The 24,080-nt window shown below is 34.0% G+C and overlaps 1 protein-coding gene across 10 annotated transcripts in view; it reads left to right on the top strand.

Annotated features, from left to right (window-relative positions):
* LOC136845717 (glutamate receptor ionotropic, NMDA 2B-like) overlaps positions 1 to 24,080 on the top strand; it is a 1,021,158-nt gene that overhangs the window by 918,392 nt on the left and 78,686 nt on the right. For all 10 annotated transcript variants that reach the window (XM_067115918.1, XM_067115917.1, XM_067115915.1 and 7 more), the window contains one exon: positions 6,039 to 6,197. In XM_067115918.1, coding sequence (XP_066972019.1) covers positions 6,039 to 6,197 — 159 coding nt within the window. The remainder of the gene's footprint in view (positions 1 to 6,038; positions 6,198 to 24,080) is intronic.

Here is a 24,080-nt window from a genome sequence, read left to right as displayed (position 1 = left end):
AGCCTGCCTATAAAGTATTCTACGAGTGTAACTAACTTATGTTTTTTTTTTTTATTCAATGAGGAAATTGTTTCTTTTGTATTCAAATTCATTCAGTTTCTTTCATGCCCCTCAGTTCAGTCCCTGTGTATCTTCGTCAAATATTGATGCTGAGATTGCGTCTAGTCTGATTCATCGTCCGAAATCGTTGTCCTTATTCGTTTATCCTTCATTTGCTGATAAAGACTTGAAAAGCGTTTCTTTGTTGAGTGTGAGAAACTTTATATTATTCAATATAATGCTTAGGGCATTATAGTCTAACTCGGTCACGTTCTTTCCTAAAATGGAAATTTTCGTATTCCAACACTAAATGATTTTGTTTATTTTGCAGTTCCAGCTTTGTCTCGGAACCTCTCACTGAAAAGCTGAGAATTGCATTAAGCAGATTTATCTTTTTAAATGCGGCTTGAATTATCCTGCGTTTGACGTATTTTCTTACAGCTTTCAATTTTTTTTTATAAGCATTATCATTTTCATTGCATTTATACGACAACAGTATAAAATTTTTAAATGCTGAAAAGCTGAGAATAGCATTGCCAGATTTATCTTTTTAAATGCGGCTTGAATTATCCTGCGTTTGACGTATTTTCTTACAGCTTTCAATTGTTTTTTTATAAGCATTATCATTTTCATTTCATCATTGCTTATTACGACAACAGTATAAAATTCAGGTATGCCTGATAATCTCTCTCTCTCTCTCTCTCTCTCTCTCTCTCTCTCTCTCTCTCTCTCTCTCTCTCTCTCTCTCTCTCTCGATCTGTGCACGATGTTAAGATTCGATCTTTTTTCGCTTCTTGCTCTTTTAAGAATACAAAAACTAGATTCCACTGTCTATTTATTCTCATGGAATGATAACGAAGCTCATGCATACTGGTTGAAATACTTGCTAGTCAGATTCGTTTGAATTATTTCAACAAATTCCAGTTTATGCCTGAAAGAATTAAAACGAAAATCCTAACGATATTTGGTATTTTCTAAATCTGTCTCTTTTAATCCAGTTCAAAGATTACTTCAGCCTGTGGTTGTGGATTCATATATTTTTCAATTTAAACCGCATCATCCAATATATTTAGCTGTGCTATGTATACTGTATTTAGACACGTAAAAAAGAAAAAGTTTTGATCGTTCCTGAATTCCCTTTTGTTTAAAAAATGGAAAATTGTACAACATCGAGAATCATTTTCCATAACATATCACGTTACTCTTAAGAATCACAACGCAAAAATCTTAATACAGGTAAAAGCTTCACGTTTAGCTTTGTGGCTTTTCATAATTTGTTTCCTGATATGTTGAACTAGCTCCCATCTGTCGGTAGAAAAAAATACCCATTTTGAAAAAGACTCGCCTACAAAGAAACGTCAATTTCTCTCCTCGAATCGGGTAAAGTAACGTTTGATTGAACATAAAAAAATATGTCTAAAGTCAGCCACAGATCATAATAAAAAATAAAAATCCGCAGTAGAAGAGACCTCTTTTACTTTTAAAACGAGGAAGCCTCGAAAGCGAGCACAGAATTGGGGAAAAGTTTCGATAATGTTTTTCCTTTCATGTTAGCAATCTTATTACTTTGCAGTACAGATCAAAGAAAAACGAATACAGATCAAAGAACTGGCAGTGAAGAAGTTCCTCCAAGTTTTTCTAACACAAACTTATATTCTAGTTTAATTTCCCCTAAGGTTTCCTTGAATATATTAAATAACACTTGCTTTTCCTCATACTCATGTTAGCCTGCCGTTAACATTCGGTGCCAAGTTCTTATACTACGCTTAAATTCACGACAGATGTACATAGATCATATTATATAATGAACAAACAGCATATACGAAAACTTAAAAACTAAACAAAGAGTATCATTATCATTATAAAACGAAGGTTTCGTCTCAGTGACATGGAAAATGCTGAGAAAATGTACAGGAATGTAGTTTCTATTGGAAAGAGGAATAAATTGGTGAACAGAGACTTGCAAGCATAACAGAATCATCAACTTCCATTAACTATAACAGATATAAAATAAAATTTTATGAAACAATCGAACCAGTAAAAACAGCCAAAAAAAAAACTCGGTTTGAAACTTTAAAGCAATATATGTGAACACAATACATATAAAATTTCACGATTGTCTCATGGTAAAATGACTTCCCTAAGTATTTTCACAAACTAAATTCGCTAACATATTTTTCAAAAATGCAGACCCAAAGATACAGTCTTTGTTAGAGAGTTTCAAATACGTTAATTTTCTTCAACGTTAGGGTACAAGAAATTACTTTATTTTTTCGTGCTTAAACAAGACATCAAACTTTTGGGACTGGGAGCTTTCATAAAAATCAAACGTGATTGTGCAGGATAACGAACTCTGCCGTTCCCAGAAATTATACATTTCGTCAAGTTCTTTATTTACATTTTTTTGTCTCTTTCGTTCACAAAGCGGTTGTAGAAGATCGAGTTGACCCTCCTCAGAAAAGAGGTTTTCTTCGTTGGGGTCATGACTGTCGCCGATGGCAGACGTTATTTTTTGGCGAGAAATTCTAAAATATCGGTAATTTTGAGAAATAAATTTTTGAGAGGATGAATCTTTTGAACGGTGTATGACGAATGAAAATGAAAAGAGCGTGGGCGTTGGGAGGGGTTGGGGAAACACGAATAAGGAATACATCCTGTCAAATAAACACGAGGAAAAGAAAATTGAATAAGATAAAACAAAGATTTAAAAGGGACTAGTCATCCGAGATTCGAAGGCTGAGTTCATGGGCTAAGCATTACTGATTTCCAGGGTAAATCAAACTAATATTTTACGAGAGAAAACTAGAGCGTTTCTATAACATGAGACCAAAATCTTCAAATTCAGATATTGTAGATTAATTTTCTCAACCATTAGCCACACCCATGGCCATGGGGAGGAGGATGCGAGGAAATGTTCCCCGGGATATCGTTTCTAATATTGCGGTGAAGAAAGTTTACGTCACCTCTCTCTCTCTCTCTCTCTCTCTCTCTCTCTCTCTCTCTCTCTCTCTCTCTCTCTCTCTCTCTCTCTCTCTCATTTCTTTTACTGTACCTCCATTCATATCTTTCTTCCATCTTGTGCTATCCACCCTCTCCTAACAATAATTTCATATTGCAACTTTGAGGTTTTCCTCCTTTTACACCTTTCAAACCTTCCTACCCTCAATTTCCATTCCAGCGCTGAATGACTTCATAGGTCCCAGCGCCTGGCCTTTGACCCAAACTCTATATTTCATTCCTCTCTCTCTCTCTCTCTTATTTGCATATTCTTTCTTCAGCATTTATCTCAAAGCTTCTCTCTTTTCCTTTCCCATCTTTAATTTCATTCTTTAAACATTTTCGGCAAAAAAGATATTCACATCTGGCATCAGCAGCAGTTAAGCTCAAAGCCGGAAAAAAAAAAACACCCGAGAAATGGGTGAATAAGTTTAACAAAGCGAAAAGAGAATTGCAGCCCTCCTGTCGTAAGTCGATGAAATAAAATATATCTCACGAAACTTGGATGACCTTTCCTTTACTGTCCAATCAGGTGCAAGATTTCAGATAAGGCTTTCGGGAACTTCTCGGCCACAACGGATCTTGTCTCTTCAGGGAATGTAGAAGAGAGAGAGAGAGGGTGGGTGGCGGGTGGCTTTCACTTAATTTCCAGACCATAGGAGTTGCGTACTCCAGACGCGAATTATTTGAAACTTCACTCAACCCCCTTTTTTTTTTTTTCATCAAATATATAAAAAGTAGTTCTCAAACTGGAGGTAAATGGAAGCTTTCACTTCTTAGAATTTTTTGGTCAACCTTTTTGGATTTTAAATAATGTCTGCTGTTTGTTTTATTACTAAAATATTCATCAGGTTCTGGCATAGGTGTCTTGGCCAGATTTCCTTATTATGGATTTTTTCTTTTCTATGTAAAGCCAGTTCTACTTTTTGTTAATCACACTACTTTCGTCGTGTCATATCTAATTTTACATGGATGTAACCACTTTATATACTGTTGTTGTCGAGAATACATCATCATCTTGTTCTTTGACGTCCGTCATTTACTGAAGTTTCTCATCTTATTTACTCTTTTGATTTCCAATGATACCAACTTTATATTAATTACTTTTCCCATGACACAACCAGGTAATTTTACACTGTTAATTCACAGTCTTCTAAATTCTGATTCTTTCAGCTATAATTTTGAGGCATGTTTAGTCTCGAGTCTTTCAGTCCAGTCTTCCATCATGTTTACTAAGAAGTCAGTCCAGCCTTCCCGAAAAAGGATTATAGGAGTTTATGTTCCTTCTAACATTGTTTTTATTGATCTAACGAGCATGTCTCTGAAACTGCTTATGAAAAATAAGCGGGTATTGTAGCAAAATACTTTATTTACATACAAACGTTCCAATACACAAACATTCAGACACGATCCCATTTACACAGACACAAACTCATGTGTATGAATGAAAGTGTATGTTGTAAAAATACATAATCCCATTTACGTATTTTTACAACAAGAATTGAACAAAAGCACTGATAAGCAGTTTATATATTACCATATGCATATGGAAACCAGGTAGATTTTCTTAGATAACGATGTAATCTTCTACATACATTCAGAGTTTGAAGTCAATTTCAAATATCGATGAATAATTAAATAGAGATTTCCATTATTTTTATAAATTATGGAGACCAAACTATATAGATATATGATTATATATATATATATATATATATATTATATATATATATATATATATATATATATATATATATATATATAGTATATAGTATATATATGAGCATACATATACATACAACGATCAAAATCTCTGAAAGTTAAATAAATCCGCAATGTCATAAAAGTATGTATTCTTTAAAAATATGGTAGCTTTTTTATATCTTCGCAGCAGATTTCTCCTGCTTAAACAAAATATTTCGAATTAAAGTTGAGAAAGTCTATTGCTTCAGTAGACGTAGGCTGTCTCATATTTAGGAAAAGAAAATGTCTCCTAAGACACAAGTATAGGTTTTCACGTTCACTCACACATTGCCTTACTATTCAACATGACCGGGAATCAACATGATCATATATATATATATATATATATATATATATATATATATATATATATATATATATATATATATATATATATATATATATATATATATATATATATATATGTATATGTGTATATATATATATATATATAATATATATATATATATGTATATATATATATATATACAGTATATATATATATATATATATATATATATATATATATATATTATATATATACATATATATACGTGTGTATGTGTGTGTATGCATCGTTCAAATTAACAAGGCGGAATTATAATCTGATATCCACAGTCTGGCCCAAAAAGTGTTCATGTATTCTATCCACCATAAATAAGTTTTTCTATCAAAACCTATAGTTTAGCTTTTAGTGTTTAAGGTAGTGTTTTTAACACGCATTATAAATTACTGCTTACTTCCGTAAAGTAGCTTACTTTTAATAGCTCATATTTTATATTAGAGAAAGTCCTAATGGCTTATTTTTGGCTAGTCTAAAATTAATATGTATGTATTTGAATCACCAGGTATTTTACAAACATATTTTGCAATTTTTCGAAACTTTTGTTTCATAACAAAAAATAATTTTCGGAGTAAAAACTTCCTGTTGTGGTTCAAACTCTGACCAAACCGTTTGTTGAAGTTTGGATCTTTGTAAGCATACGTTCGGATGCTTTTATGATTTTTTTTTTATTTTCTTCGAAAATAAGGAAGCTTCTTTTTGACATTTTATTGAACCTAAAGTGACTCTTCCGGTAGAATCTAGAACGTGTCTTAGTATGCAAATAACACGGACCTTTTATCTGGAATTCTAGAGGTAGTTTCCTCGCGCAGCCGAACAAAGTGGGCACTGATAAACTAAGCTAGCGGTTTTCTGGTCGAGTTTGAGTTAGCATGAACGTGCCCCACTGATCGGTGCGTGTTTGGCCCTTTTGCAGCCTGACGACGGGTCGAGCGGAGAGAGAGATCATGGGGACGAGGGAAGTTTTCGGGGCCAGGGACATGACTAGGAACCACATTACCTCCAACGACCCTGCAAGACCTTCCTCCACTGCTACTCTCACGCCCCCACCGGAGACAGGAGGTGCCAGACAGAGGTAAGGAATCGCAGTTGAGACTTGTGGTGTGTTTTTGATATTGCGCTGCACATTTACAGGGTTAATCAAAATTCTTTTAAAGGATGGAAGGGGAATTCTAACTAACAACATCTAAATCTCTATCTTCCTACTCTTTGTTTTTAATTATTCATCATCATAAAATCTCGCTGTTAGCTGTATTCTTCTGGAAAGCATGTTTGATGTTTTTCTATAATATATATATATATATATATATATATATATATATATATATATATATATAATATATATATTTATATATATATATAATATATATTTGTATATATATAATTTATATGTATATATATATATATATATATATATATATATATATATATATATATATATATATATATATATATATATATATATGGCCACAGATAGATAGCTATAGCCGTATAGGCAATTCCTATGAGGTGGTGGAGTGCTCATCTATAGTTTGTTAGTTTAGTTGTTTATTACAAAAAATCGCCTCTGCGCTCTTCGACGGCAACACCCAGGACTTCTTAAATGACCATCTCCTGAAGTTAAAGATCAACATCAAATGTCTTTTTAACCATCTAGACAGTCTCTTTCTTGCGTCATTTAGACCCTTGTTTATGCATGGAAGAACATGAAGTCTTTCTTTTAGTTTGTTTTCTGAGTGAAGTAAGAAACCTAAGTGTGATATATTTTCATCTGTAGTAGAAGTAGTCAGTGAGATAAATAATTTCAAAATATATTCGGAGGAAGGCATACTATCTACCTTCTCCTTAAGGTTATGAATGTAGGCTATAGCAACAAGCGTCAGATCCCCCAATAGACTGTATGTGATTATTGTACGGCAAGAAACATAATATGATTTTATATCGGTTATGAAAATTGTCCGAAGGTACCGTGTATTGTGCCCAATAATTTATTTTTAAAAAAATAAATGATCGTTGTTCTCACGTTGGGGTCCTCGAGTATTCATAAGCAAAATAACTTTGGTGAAAACACCTTCTTTATTGCGGTGGTTGGAAGAAAGATTACCAAAATGGCGTAATGCAAAGTTGGAAAACTTAAAAGCATGCAGGTTAGAACAGAAAAAATTCCTGCAATATTGGTCCTTTTTGTAAACAAAAAAATTTTTTTAACCCCTTTCTAACACACAAACACGGAAAGAAAGCATAACAAAAAGACAGCGGAAGAATTCTAAAGGATTTTGGAAGCGGAACATGAAATTATTGGGTCAGGGAGGTACAGTTCCTTTTTTAGTTTAGGTATGATCTCACTGTACACACAAACATATGTTGTGCGCACGCGTTCAGATAAAAATCAGATATATAATATATATAATAATATATATATATATATATATATATATATATATATATATATATATATATATATATATATATAATATATATATATATATATATATATATATATATATATATATATATATATATATATATATATATATATATATATATATATATATATATATATATATATATATATATATATATATATATATATATATATATATATATATATATATATATATATATATATATATATATATATATATAATATATATATATATATATATATATATATATAATATATATATATATATATATATATATATATATATATATATATGCAGATAACATCAGATTGTCTGAAAATTAGAAATAATGATAGTATTTGCAATAACACAGACTGAAAATTAGAAATAATGATAGTAATTTTAATCAACAGACTAAAGGCACCATTTAACTATCTACGATAGTTATCATCTTCTGCTTACCCATTCATTGGTTTATCATTTGCCGCTGTGGGGGTTTCGAACTTTGACATTAGTTTCTCATATTAAAAAAAGTGAGGTTTTTATTAATTTTGATACCAACTTTATGTTTAGAACATTGAATTACCTTAATCCCCTGCCCCTAAATTGCCTATGTAATTACCTAACTATTTGATCATTTTTAATCTACTCAAAGGATTATGTAATGAAAAGTAATAGAGTAGATAAATATTTGAGGTTTATTTATGCTATAGACGACATGATGCGAAATAGCATAATTTCTTCCCATGATTCTGTTTTGTGACAACAGTGTAGTTGAAAAACTTCATAGTAGCGTAAAACGACTTCGTTACTACCGCCAGACCGCTGAGCAATCAAGTACCCTTATCTTTTATTTTCCTAATGCGTTTACAGAACAAACTTTAATTCATTGCCTATTATATATTATTAGTTTTTTTTTGTCACAGATCTTCATGATACGCATGTTTCCCTTAAAATCTTAAAGATTTCATTTAGCATAAAAAAAATTGAAGGCTTCACATTTCTAAAAGATACTTCTATAAATACCATAAAGATTACGTAAAATGAATTCAGAGGCTTTGAAATCAGCATCCTGAATCTTCGTCGCTGTTAATTATAACCATTTGTAACAATCAACGATTCAGTACAGGTAAAAAAAAAAAATTTGAGAGAGATAAGCTCAGTCGATTGTCTTGCTCTGGCGCAAGCAGCTTCTTAATTGGGTGGGGGAACTTGAACACTGAGCCTTTGCTTATTGAACTTTTCTTACGTAAAGATGTTCATTCTAAGGAGTAGGGTGTCACTAAGGAAAGTACCACAATGCCCATTTTTTCAACCTCTCTCCCACATATGATTATAACGATGCCTTTTATTGGTGTTTAGGTGGTTATTGTCCTGTTAAGAAAGAGGAAAGTATTGAACATTAAAGTGAAGGTCGAATGTTAATAGAAATTAAGTGTTATAACGGAAATTAAAGACGGTTTTTTTGAAAAATCTTGTTTTACATGAATGTGGTAAATTTACTTATGCAGAGAAGAGTGAGATTTATTCTTGCATAGAAAAGTACGTCATCGCTAAAGATGCAAATCACAGCAATAAATTTCCGGCGAAGAACTTTTTTTAAGTTGTATTGACCGAGATGAACAAGACTTCCCGAAAGGAAACAGGCCTTTCAAACCAAAAAAAATAAAAAGGTAGGTTAAATAATTCTGAAAATATAGAAACCCAAAAAACCTGAGTATTTCGAATATGTAAATTGCGAGTGGATGAGGCAAACATCCAGTAAGTTTTCATAGGTCCTAGCCAAAATAATATGCGTAAAATGTGTCCAGGCAGTGTCAGCATTGAAAGTTCTTTTTCTGAATTCCGTCTGCCTTTTTTTGTCGTGTCTTATTGCATACTGTTTCAAATTTCTTAGTGAAAGCAGTATGAACATTTCTGATTATTTATTTCATAAGCGTTTCTGTGAAAGTTTCGTAGATAAAATAATCTTCAGCGTAGTAGAGCTAAAGAATTATTTGGTTTTTCCTTGGACTAGGGCCAGTATTTCAAATTACTTGGGAAAAATCATAATCTACTATAGGCTACATGAAAGGTATGATTGTAATCGTCATCATTTGTGTATAATGTGTATGTATAATTTGGAATACAATGGTCACATGTACCAGATACGTGTAAACACAACAGCCGACGCAGTGAACCCTAAAAGTTTTTCATATATTGTCAGATATTTTTGGATACGTTTCCGCTGAAACCCTTGCGTCCCACTCCGGAACTGAAATGAAAAATTTACTCCCACTATACTCAATATTCTTACTGAGATCAAGATGGACAGCGGTTAAGCTCCACCCTCAGGCTGTCGTGTGATATGGTATGTAAATCAACTCCAGCATAGGTACACATACATATAAACATACATCATCCAAATATAGTAATATTTTACTTGGACTGCAAATACCCATCCAGATGATTTTTCATACACTTTTATACCTTAAAACGTGACTTTCATTTCAAGATGCAAAGTAAGGTCAAGAGGATATAGGCTCCGCTCTCGTTTTCCGTGCTTTCATGAAAAAAAGAATGAGTTTCAGTTCGTAAATGCGCTTATACCAGTTGAATTTATGCCTTTACTTACTTTGGCAACATAAAGCTAGTTTTTTTTAAGGATTCACTGCCCATCATTTAGAGTAAGAATAAGATAAAACTCACCATGCATGATACGGAGCTTTCGAAAGAAAACGTCGACGTTAAACTCTGTACATCACCTTGAATGGGGTTTAGTTAACAGTTTAAGGAAAGGCGTAAAATTTCATTTATAGATATGAAAAACCTTTTTGGTACTGTAACATTTTGTTAATTTAAAAACAGACCTCTTTGTTTCTAGGAAACAAGCTCGAAATGAGCTGAGTTATTATTATTATTATTATTATTATTATTATTATTATTATTATTATTATTATTATTATTATTATTGGCGTATTGATGCCACTGAGTTTGTATTGCAGTTTCTCAATCTCTCGAATGAGTTCCTTTGTAGCATCAGGTAAATTATATAGCAGCTGTCTAAAGTTCATTTATTCCTTGACGTTTCGGTTGTACTTTCTTCCTTTTACCGAAAGGCAAATGAAACATCAAGGGATAAATTAACTTTGTACAGTTGATATATAATTTACCGGCTGCTACAAAGGAACTCATTCGAGAGATTGAGAAACTGCAATACAAACTCAGCGGCATCCAGATGGCCATTCTGTTTAATGAAGTTCGTTTGAGTGAGGGTCTTCTTGCCAGATATAATAATAATAATAATAATAATAATAATAATAATAATAATTATTATTATTATTATTATTATTATTATTATTATTATTATTATTATTATTATAAGCAGGCAATCTCGCCTGTAAGCAGATTATAAAGACAGACAACCAATGTTGACAGGTATGTACTGCACATCCATTTGTGTAGTTTTTGCTTTTGGGGCGGGGACCTGGTAAAGCCTTAGATATGGGAAGAGTAAGCCTGCTGTGATCCCAAAGTATACAGTATGCAGTGGAATACCTGGTTCTACTTCAGTCATGTTCTTGTGACTGAGTGCATATAGTATTGGCAAGGCAAGTTACAGGTAAATAGTTCAAATGCCCAAAGAGAAGGTTGGTGTTTATCATTGTTATTAATATCACAGTTATTATCATCATTACTGATGCTCCTCTCTTTGACGTTGTTTCTTGTATTCCTGGATTATATGATTAATTGATCTTTATAAAGCGGTGAGTTCAACAGCTGTGATTGTTGACATTAGCTAATCGAGGCTATAAAAATACTGATTTTGGCAGCAGCGATAAATCTTAAATATTTGTCTGAAGACGAGTGTGGGCAATTATCTGTTGGGATTCATCGCGCAGAAATTTGGGGTACTATTACAAGAACGTGTAATCGTAATTTTAATATTCAGGTCAAAAGAGACAGATTTTCATGTTCAATTGTGCGTTTGATATTAAATAGAGACATTAATCATCTGTGAATTTATATGAAATCAAACGAGTTAATGAAGCGATACATTCCAGCTACAAAGTGACTAGTATTGCTGAAATGACATACATCGACGTATAATTTCATGAATATCAAAATAGGATGCTTAGGATATCATCATTGCATGCTGAATTGCTTTAATTTATGCAGCACATAATACAAACACAGTATTTCCTCGATCATATATGATACAGAGATCCGATGCTGAAGCTTAATTTGGGTAGGTATCCGTAATTTATGCAATCAATGATATTACCGTTATTGCGTCGACCATTTACTATTATTATGGGATGATGCTGAAGGTATTAAAGCAATATCATCAGGCAGCTTTGAGATACAGCTCATGAGGCAAAAGGGAGTTAAAGTCTGTGCAATCACAAGCGAGAGGGAATAGGAAAAGGGGATTCTGGTTAGTGTTTAGAAAATACTGACCGGGAGAGATTCATGAATGCGAATTAGATTTTGATATCGGTGGAGGATTTTGTCTGTACTGAGGCAATACTCATCACCTAATCACATTAACACATAATTTCATGTTTGAGGGCGTACGTATTGACAAAAGCAAACTGCTCAATTAGGCCCTTTTTTAAAAAATTCATTATGTCTCTGATGACTTAAACAGAGAAGTATGTACCTGGCAGTTAGTCGACAGAGAACCAAAAGGTTACCATTTTAATAAGCCCTCTCCACAAAAGACAGGGTAAAAGTTTATGTATATGCACATTGATCTGGCACTGTACTCCACAAACCAAAACGTTAAGCTCAATTGTTATTTCTAGAATAACTTAGCTGTATAAATATCAGAGAACAAAAAATGAATTACTGCTGTAAGTAATAGGTTAAAATATTAAAAACTTAGCAACAATTTTACATGCACCATTTAAGATTTATAACTCAGATCTACGTGACGTGGTAATTTGTTGCGTATGACATACTAAATCCATGTGTGGCCAAACATTTTCCCGGTTTTATCTCTGTTTATACGTATACACACGTATATATATATATATATATATATATATATATATATATATATATATATATATATATATATATAATGTCTAATAAAAGTGAGTCCATAAAAACACGAAAAGGGTAGAAATTATAGCGTTATGTTTCTAAGACAACCGTCTTCCTCAACTGACAGTTACCTGTTAGTTGAGTAAGAAATTCTTCGAAATATAACGCTACAATTTCTATACTTTTGGTGTTTTTATGGACTCCTTTTATTGATGGCATTCTATTTTAACGGAAAATATTTTACAATCATTATATAATTTTATATATATATATATATATATATATATATATATATATATATATATATATATATATATATATATATATATATATATATATATATATATATATATATATATACACATATATATATACATACACACACACACACACACACACACACACTTACATTCTTATGAGTGGCTTAGAATGTTCTTGGCATAAAGTATATAAAAAAAAAATTGTCATAAATCTTACCACGAAACGTTGTCATCATGAACGTCTGGAACTTGTAATAATGTTCTCCAAACTTCAGTATTTTGCAAATAACTTTTCTCTTGAGTATTTGACGATTCAAGTATTGCTATTTAGAGCTGATTATCATCTATACGTAAAGCGAGCACCTGGGGAATGGTCATTCTGATTTGGAAACTGGTTGCGGCACAACCACTTTATTTTTGTCTTGAATTAACGGATCCCAAGGCCGAAACACATGTAGGTAATACTGACCAACTGCAACACGCAGTACATTTAAATTCAGTAGGTGTTGAATTTGAAATGATTAATTAAACGTCCTCATTAGTCAGTTACTGTAACATTGATATGCTTCTGTTTCAGTGCATTTATCTTTCACTGAAAAGCAACCTGCAGTATAAGCAAATTACTTTAATTCACTTGCTAACAAAGTTGTTGTAATGGAAACTCCATGAACAAAAATAATTGACTTAATAATTAATTTTGAATATATATTTTATATATATATATATATGTATATGTATTATGTGTGTGTGTGTGCGCGCGCGCATGTGTTTGAGTGTGCGTGTGTATGTGTGTTTCCTTTACTGTGTGGGTTCCTCTTTTTGCCCTGGTTCAGCTTCACCGGTTTTGTACACTAGAGAATGGTGCCCAAAATATTTTTTTTTTATATTCATTTTATTATTATTTTGTGTAATGGGTAATTGGGGTGTGCTACAACTGCCTCATGAGGCGGTCAGTCATTGAAAATCACTCTTATTTCATATAAACGGTCTGAAAGATCCTACGTAGGATAGAATTTCGTTGTTATTAGAGTCTGGTCGTGCGTCCGTAGTTGTGTATGCCCTCTGTATTCCAGATATTAATAGCGAATCTATGTTCCTTCTCGATTTAAAAACCGTTGCTTAAATTTGACAGTCTTGATTCATCAGCTTGATATTCTCCCGGATATGTTATATGATAAATCTTAATTTCAAGTAACACATTTTCATTACCCAACGAGCAAACGTAGGGGACATTTCATTAAGCAATAAGTTGAACACTGTCACTCCTCTGCTGCCCATTATAGAATCTTACATAGCCAAAATGTCTTTTGAATTATTCAGTGTCACGGTCCCGCCAGCCCAAGGTTCTTCCTCGAGAAATTCCTTTCATCTTGGAACTCCGCACTCTAGCTCGTATCTGTGGAATGTACAGCGGATTGTTCCTGGTACATGTTGACCCTACGGCCGTGAATCTCTGCTGGATTAATGGCTTCCAGCGTCAAAAATTAATTTGTATGTCAACGCGGCGCTTGATTTTCACGTTTTTATTTTTCTTGCCGGCTCAGGTCTGTAAAACACTCTCAAACCCACCAGCTACAAGACAGCTGTCTTTTATGCATAAGGATTGAGCTATTAGTCCAAAAACCTCAGAGCTTTAAGATTGTCGATTCAGAGCTCGATGGAAAACATTCTGAATGCTTCATACATATTGTATATTATATATACAGTATATATGTGTTTGTATGTAAGTGATCATGTGTATTTAATTTACTGTGTGGTTATCTTTCTTTGGACCTGGTTCAGGTGCACCGTTTTCGCATGCTCGCTATAGAGCGTAGGAACATTTGCAAATTCTGTAAAAAAAAAAAAAAAAAATTATTTTGTGAAGAGTATATGGCATCTTTAAGGAAGAAATAGAAAATGGCTTACTCTGAGGAACCATCTTCAAATTCAAGAACCCAGAAATTGTCAAGTGACAATGCATTAAATTAGGTAATGTGAGGCCACAATGAAGACAGAGTGATAGGAAGAGTGGCATTTTCTTTCAGTCATTTTTACTTCGGCGCTTAATTTGGTTTCCATTAATTAATAATTACCTGGTTTTCTTGAAAATATGAAGAAACTGATCAATAATAAGTCACACACTTCACTCAAAGTTATCATATTCTTCTTCTGGAAATTAAAGTTGATTAATCGAAAAAACCGAGCCGAGTACCGAAGGCCATTAACATCAAAGACGCGAGAAAATTGAAGCTTGTTTATGATTTCCATCTCCCTACATGATATTATTTAATCACCCCCCCCCCCGACTTTTCCTTCTTTCCCCATCCCGAATAGGTGGGAAACTAGATGGACGGCGTTATGGGAGGGGGTTGGGTTGGCCCCACTTTCAGTGGGAGGATAGGGCTGCGTTCTGGTGGGAGGATGTGTTGGTGGGGGGGGGGAGGCTGTGTTCAACATTTAAAATGATGGGAGTCATTGATTCGTGTGTTTTCCCTTTGGAAAGAGAATGTGGCGTCCAGACGATTTCTCATCAGGGTGCAATTTCGGAAATGGGATTTTGTGTTAGAGTGTAGAATTAACGTTGTGTTTCTTTGCTAAGAAAGTTTACTGTATGAACAATATCTCTAACAATAACAGTAAAGGCGATTTACGCCTGGTACAGTGGGCGTAAGAAAGTGAAGGCAGCAGCAAACACAAGGAGAAATCGTATTGGTAAAGTGTATTGGCAATATCCGTGGTCATAGCTGCTCGGAAGTTAACGAATGAATGATAATTGAAAACAAGTTGTACCTTTGTGTAAAGCAGAAGTAGTGGAAGAAATTTCTTCTTTCACAACTATAACAAGAAAAGGTTTTTCCTGAACGATAGCCTGAGTTTGACGTCCTTGTCTTGTTTTTGTTTTTTTCACTCTACAATTAAAAGCTGTGATTTATATGACTAGACGAATAAATTCACTCGAAACGTCGTGGGCCTTAATGGAATATATCATTTTTATGAGGTAAGGTTTTTCTGAGAAAACTGAAGGTTCAGTATTCCTGCTGACTGACGTACTGTAACAGTTTTGGTGTCAAACAATTCCATCGTCAAGTAGACGTATTATTCCATGAAACTAGAAACAGTGTTTGATATTCTGGTGGGTAAAAGCACTTTAAGAATCTGACAAATTTCGCTTGATATAAATCATACAGGTTTGCATAGTTCTCCACTCTCTCAATCTCGGGCGTAGTTTGCAATTGAAATCCGATATCCCTAATGGAAGTGAAGCCCCAATTCGGTACTACAGCGCTGGCGTGATTTTCCCTGTCTGGAATGTCATTCCTTTGCTGCTCCGTCATGCCGAGGTTCGATATCATACTTGTCGAAGGATGCAAAGGAAATGGATTTCATTAGCTTTTGCGGGGTGCTGACGAGGGATCGCCTGTAATTCTAGTGCTTGAGATCCCTACCGTTACGGACGAACGCTTCAGTGGCACTGATTAATTCCGCCTCTCCTCTGCAATTTCCCTTTTGCGAAGTAGTCACTTTCGTTACCCACCAAGGTTCTTAATATTTCAATTTGTTTTTTATCAGAGTCAACACTTTTGCCATTATTTCCGTTATCATAATTCCTTCTTTGGTTATTACAATTATTCAAGAAACACTGCCAGTCCCATTGTTGTCTTGGAGATGGTTCAGTCATTTTTAAAGAATGAAGGACGAGTGCTGGGTGGAAAGAGTGTAAAATTCGGATTTTCACAGACAGGATAATGTTCTCCACATCCCAGATACTAGAGAGTAATAGCATGTTGGATGTGCATGGTGCTGTGCTGTTTGTTGAGGGAGCTCGACGTATGCTGAGGAGTCTCAGTTATAAGTATAAGCAGCGGCTGATATTGTGGAAATTTCGTGCACAACAGACTCATCCACGAATTAGCAATTTATATATATATATATATATATATATATATATATATATATATATATATATATATATATATATATATATATATATATATATATATATATATATATATATATATATATATATATATATATATATATATATATATATTGTATATGTGTGAGTGAGTGAGTTTACATACAAGGTTTGGGAACCCACTAAAAGTTAAAAGAATGTCGACAGAGATTTTATTAGCTCTCGGAATGCGTTCTCCCTCTCTCTGGCACAGAAATAAAAGTTACAAGTATGTGAACCATAGAATGTACAGTAAACGAAAGCATAAAAATATTTGGTACAAAGAGGTAGTTCGTTTATGATAAATACCCAAATACTGTAAAGCACTCACTGACTTTGCTTATCACCTCAGCCACACTAATTTATATTTTATTATTATTGCACTGAGAAATTTCTAGCTTAATATGGCTTTATATTTCTTTTTTCTACCGTATTCAAATAATCCATTTTTGTCATTTGATCTCGACTGCGTTGGAAAAAGGGAACTCTTAAGACCTTTTTCTCAGCGATTCATGATTTTGTCTTTTTCAAAACTGTAGGATAAGTATGCTGTAGCCAGAGTTATGTTGCCTGTCAAGAACTCTTGATCAATCGGCTTCGGATCCGTGTAAAACCGCACCAAAACCAGAAATGCTCATGATGAATCTTTACAATATATGGACCTTTAGGATCCGGTAGCAATTTTTTTCCTTGGATGAACCTGAACTTTACAGCAGAAAGTCAGTTTTATTACAGCATTAAAAACATGTGAATTACAAAAAAAAAAAATGTCATTGGTTTCTTGCATTAACTTGGATTTTGCAGTTAAATTACACCGTTCTTTGCCGTGGTTATATGATGGTGAACCTTTAATCCTTTTGTAAATAACTTATCTTGCTGAATAATGAATTCGAAGATAAAGTTTGCACCAGCCCTCTGGGATCTCTACGAGAATAATTTGCCTACTTTTGTAGATTTTACGTTTTGCTGAACTTTATTAAAAAAAAAAATAGGGACTATACAGAAACATGTAGAGCACTGATCACAGTTTATAAATGATATGTTTAATACCTTATGAATAAAGTAATTAAAGACGTTACAGAAATGATAAGGGATGAAGGAACAAAATTAGGAAATAATATAGGATTTGTGGACCCAGTGTAAAATTGCTATTAATTGTTGAAAATATGGTATTAGATGGTAATACTGATGGAAAGCATTGATGTAAGCAGTAAGTTGGAATTGAACGTACACAATAATGTGATGAAGCAGGAAGATGGAGGAGGAATAGATGGTGATGAATGGAGGTAATTGGTTTTTAATGATTTATTTGCAAATGAAAATAACAGATGATGACATGAAGAGAAAAGACGTGAGTCGTAAATTAGGTGAATAACAGTAAATGGCTGGCTTCCTGCGAAAGGTTTGGAAAAGAATACGACTGTCAGTGACACCAAAAGTTGGAATAAATATAGGGATTGTCAAGGCACCCTTCCTTTCAGGAGGTGAAGAGCGGATTCTGAGATAGGAAAGAAATAGAAAAACATATGTTGAGATAAACAATTCTTGTATATGTGGAGTATGAGTGGTTGAAAAGATGAGCAATGTGGTGCTATGAAGAAACCCAACGAAAGATAGATTTCAGGTTTAAAACTGCAACAGTGTTATTTTGAGATGGTTTAGTACATAATGCGTTACGATAGTTTACAGAAAAGTGGGCATGATTTAGGAACTTTTTTGTGAATCAATAGTGCTGGAGTGCGTGCAAGATAGAAGTGTGACACAGTGTGTGTGTGTGTGTGTGTGTGTGTGTGTGTGTGTGTGTGTGTGTGTGTGTGTGGGTAGAAAATAAACGGACCGCCGAGTCTTCCGTGTAGGTGTGTGAAGCTGCAGATGTGATTTTCTCCAAATGGATTAATTCTGGATTCAACTTTGGCTTATTTTGCATTATATGCATGTATGTATGTATGTATATATATATATATATATATATATATATATATATATATATATATATATATATATATATATATATATTATATATATATATATATTTATATATATATATATATATATATATATATGTACATATATAATGCAAAATAAGTATATATATATATACATATATATATGTGTGTGTATGTATGTATGTATGTATGTATATATTGAGTTAAAGGCACATAGCATTAATGACTATGCCACAGCATGAATTTTTCGCTCTAACTCTGGAGTCAATGCTATGTGCCTACCTGTCGTCGGCCTTAACAGACTTTTATGTAAAGCTTTCATGCATGAATGTCTACATGATGTTAAAAATCTGTTTTTTTACTTCATATACATGAATTTTTTATAACTAACAATCTAAGAACAGGATAAGTTCTATTTTCTGAGCAGCTTTTAGCTCTCATCTCAGATGTTCAGAGTTACAAGCACACGGTATTATCTTTCTTGCCATGGCAAGCAAACTTCTTTTGTATAACTGTCAGGGTTAGTGCGACAGTTTTGCCTTTAAGCCGTGAACCTCAGGCATATTTTATAAAAAAGCTCTCTTTTTCACGTGATATATATATATATATATATATATATATATATATATATATATATATATATATATATATATATATATACATATATATATACACACACACACACACACAGTATATACACTATTTCAAAAGGTTGTCACATGCATTTTTAGACGAGTAATTTAAAATATAATGGTCTGTTCACAACATTGGTAGCAGTCTTGTGCTACAGAAAAACTTTCCATGGATAAAGGTATGTTTCATGAATTAGGAAACGAATTTACGCTCTTAAAATTCAATGCAAAGGACACATTAGTCGCAAACAAATCAGTATACACTAAAATTAGCAGGAAAAATCACATCTGCACCTTTTTCTCAGACATATCAGCAAGTCAAACACATGTATATAAATTACAATAACCTTTATTTACATATCTACAGAGTCAGATTCTTCCAAGAGAGCCTAACCTAATTCTCTAAGGGTGGATGGCTGGTTGTCCCTTTGTCTAATTGCACGGCCCAATTGATCCCATAAATGTTCTATGGGGTTGAGATCTGGGCTCAGTGCAGGCTGCCTCAGGACGTTCACATCCTGTCCTTCAAGGCCAATACCAGAACAGTGAATCGCATATTGGTAGCAATGGGTTACAGAGCCCATAGATGTGCTGTGAGGCCAAAACTCACCCCCAGACAGCCCGTCAACACCAGAATCTGACTTACAACACTGGAACCATGTGGTTTTTGGAGATGAGTCCAGATTTCTGCTGTTTCCGGTAGATGCTAGGGGTGTGTACACAGACAGGTTGGAGAACGTCTCAAGGACGAGTGTGTACAAGCTCGAGTTGCTGGAGGTGGTGGATCTGTCCATGTCTGGGGTGCCATTTGTGCAGATGGCAAGAGTCAGCTTGTCATTCCAGATCAAAATGTGACCGGTGATGCGTGCAGACAGTTGTTGGATTGGAACCTTCTTCCATGGGCTCGTGGTTTGTTTGCCAATAATTCCTGGTACCAAGACGACAAAGCCCCTGACCCATTGAGCACGTGTTGTGACTACTGAGCCAGATTGAAGGAACATTTCTGGGATGTCATGAACGTTCTCAGGCAGCCTGCACTGAGCCCAGATCTCAACCCCAAAGAACATTTATGGGATCAGTTGGGCCGTGCAGTTAGACAAAGGGACAACCAGCCATCCACCCTTAAAGAATTAGGTCAGGCTCTCTTGGAAGAGTGGGACAGGATACCTGCTGAGAACCTTGAACAGCTGGTGGACTGCATGCCACGCCACCTGGTGGGCATTATTGCTGCTCGCGGTGGTCATACCCTCTACTGACTCTGTAGATATGTTAATGAAGGTTATTGTAATTTATGTACATGTGTTTGACTTGCTGATATGCCTGAGAAAAAGGTTCAGATGTGAAATATGAAAGGAAGTGAACATTACTTTTTTCCTGCTAATTTTAGTGTATATTGGTTTGTTTGCAACTAATGTCTCCTTTGCATTGAATTTTAAAGTGTAATTTCGTTTCCTAATTCATGAAACATACCTTTATCCATTTGAAGTTTCTTTGTAGCACAAGACTACTACCAATTTTGTGAACAGACCATTCTATTTCAAATTGCTCGTCTAAAAATTCATGTGACAACCTTTTTGGCAAATAGTGTACATGTGTGTGTGTGTGTGTTTGGTAATATAACAGGTAGTTAATTAAGAGAATAACCTTCAGTCCTCAAAGAGGATGGACTTACTGTAATCTTAGGAGCCTGAGTTACTAAAGCCATAACTGACCATTCCACAGCATATCTTTTTGACTCAGAGGCCATTGGTATCTTAGGCCTGCCTACTTTCAACTGTAAGCATACTTTAAAAAAAGCACTCACACTGCAGTATAGATAATATGGCAAACATTTTTACACAAAGTAAATGTATCTTAATAACTGGCACTGGAATAAGAGAATAATTACTTGTCTGGCAGCCCATTAAATTAGACAACTGCCACTGTGTTAGTAAAAGGTGCTACCTTAAACCTAGGAAGAGCAATTGGCTTGTGATTATATTGAGCCATATCCCAAGGTGAAGCATCTAGTAAAGGGCCCTTAACCCTTCAGGGAAGAAAATTCCCAATAGTTGTTGAGGAGGGCTATTACTGTACTAGTAAGTCAGTAAAATCTGGCCATTGCTGACCTAGAAAGTGCCAGTGGGTTAGCATACTGGTACAATATACCTCAAGTCGGAGTGCCTAGTGAAGGGTTTGGCAGGAAATATACCTTAAATGCAGCTGTGCCTCTTCCCCTTTGGCTAATGACAGCCATACTTTTCATTCCTGTGGGGTGCTGAAAAAAGGGAGAAGAAAATAAAGGCATTCTTACTACTCCAAATGAATATTATCAAATGACAAAGGGCTTGGGATCTGTATTGACATTGCAAATTAAAATAGGAAAGGAACATAAGAAGGGTAAAGAAGTTGAGAAATTGAAGGATACCTGCTGCTGTACAATGGTGATGGGTGAGCTGTAGACCAAAGTTTGTAAGGTATGTTTGGAATAGAAGATCTTGAAGAACTGGACGAGAGGGAAAAAATCCTACTTTGTATAAAAAATAAGGATAACAATGGTGACTGTAAGTATACCAGATAAGGTGTATGGTATGAATTTTATGTAGAACAGAAGACGAATGTGGAAAGACTTGTGAAGGAAAAACAAGTAGCTGGGTGTTTGAGTCAAGTGTTTTTTTAGTCAACAGTTGTGTTAGTTTGAAAGTAAAAGGATAAAGTTGCATTTGTCATAAAAGGACTTTGAAGAAATTATGATATAGCTGATGATACATGGGAGAGTAATTAGTTCAGTTTAAAAGTCTCTACGGCTGTACAATATCTTTGAGTATAGGTCCGTTTCAAAGCCCAACTATTTCTACCTTGAACCATTGCCAACACGTTTACAAAATATCATTGAAATCTATCAATAACTTGAGAAAAATTTTAAGAGAAAAAAATTCCCTGGTGCACATTTATTTATTTGCATCAGGATCATTGCAAAAACTTTTCATCTCTACCACGGGTCATAAACCAAGTCTCAATTCAGTAACAAGCCATTGAAGTCCAGCATCAACTTGTTTGTACCTGTGGACAAAGAAATATATGGACAGACAGATAAAGAGACCAACACCTCAGCACACAAAACAGACAAGCTTTAAACTCGTGGCTTCCTTCCAACTGCGTTAGCCGAAATAAAAGCGAACTAAGTGATTTGATCATTTATTCGCCTGTTTATTCTAGTCAAATGATCACGGGCTTGCATTTTACTGAGGCCGGAGTTAATGAAAACTCACTGAGGGTGAATTGTGTAAATTGGAATCCACCTACGAATTTCAGATGCCCATGGGCTACGTTCAATATAAATCAGTTTGATGCCAGTTAACGCAGACTTTGAAAGCCAGTCTGGGAGCTCACAAGCTGAATTGAATTGAATCCGTCGTATGTAATACCAGGCCTGTCTATGACTGACCCTGCTGCTGCTGCTGCTGCGGGTCTTGCATATTCGATTGTATTATCGTTTCCGCTCGAATATCATGTTTAGTTGGATGTTCTCTACTTTTCTCATAATCTGCCTGGTTAAGTCGTCGCTCCGTCTCTTCTAGCGTCAGTCTCTCTCATGATATTATTTTTAAATGCCAAATTTCGAATGTCATTATAATCCTTCTGCTTCCTAGACTACAGCTTTTCATAATATCTTACCTTCAACTTTATTTTTCCCTTCAAACAAAGATATTCTTTGTATAAGTCAAAGTTGTTAATGAAACAGGCCTGTTATCTGCGTTAGCCTAAGCGGAGTAACGAAGGGGCTTTATCAACTGTTTTCAGTATGAAGAGTATTTGTATGAAGTTATTTTATAAATATGTATATATATACATATACATAAATATATTTACACACACCATATATATATATATATATATATATATATATATATATATATATATATATATATATATATATATATATATATATATATATATATATATATATACATACATATTTATATATATATACATATATATATATATATATATATATATATATATATTATATATATATATATATATATACACACACACACATACACATATATATATATATATATATATATATATATATATATATATATATATATATATACATATAAACTTGTTTGTGGAAGAGGTGATACGTGTGTGTGAGGTTGATACAGCCCAAATCTAGGTGTTAATGAATGTTTTGCTTCAATGAGCCAAATATTTTCTATCCCAAATACATAAAGATTTACATAAATCCCAACGCCAGGCTTGCTTTGGATCTGAGGAAGTATCTTGCTAAGATCTTGCAAAATAGCCGGTTTTTTGGTTTTTGGATAGCAGGCATTGCGTAAATTTTTTAAATACTCAAGCTTGAATCCCGAAATAACTAACGTACATCTTGACCCAACTTACCCTATATATAGTCCGACCGACACGTTTATTCAGGGGTGGGATACCCTAGTCGTCAGCTGTGACATTATTTATCCTTATCCAAAAGATTTCCTCTCTCTCTGATCAATATTTTTCACTTAAATTCTCTTGCAGAGTGATAAAAAGTCACAGTCTTACACCGAGTTTTATTTTCTTCAAGTCTTCAGGTCCTGCAGGTCTTTAGTAGCTCTCACATTTTCTACAAAGTGTTTAAGTTTAATCATCTTAAGCTGGTGAAGTACATTTTGAGATGTACGCTTTGAGACATTTCGTAAAAAGTGTGAAAGATATTAAGGACCTAGAGATAATGGAAATCGATATATGACTGAAGTTTTTACTGCAA

The sequence above is a fragment of the Macrobrachium rosenbergii genome, chromosome 14, assembly GCF_040412425.1.
Source record: "Macrobrachium rosenbergii isolate ZJJX-2024 chromosome 14, ASM4041242v1, whole genome shotgun sequence".
In the NCBI taxonomy this organism is placed as follows: domain Eukaryota; kingdom Metazoa; phylum Arthropoda; class Malacostraca; order Decapoda; family Palaemonidae; genus Macrobrachium; species Macrobrachium rosenbergii.
The sequence above is the reverse complement of the archived record's forward strand: the minus strand, read 5'-3'. Positions and strand labels throughout refer to the sequence as shown.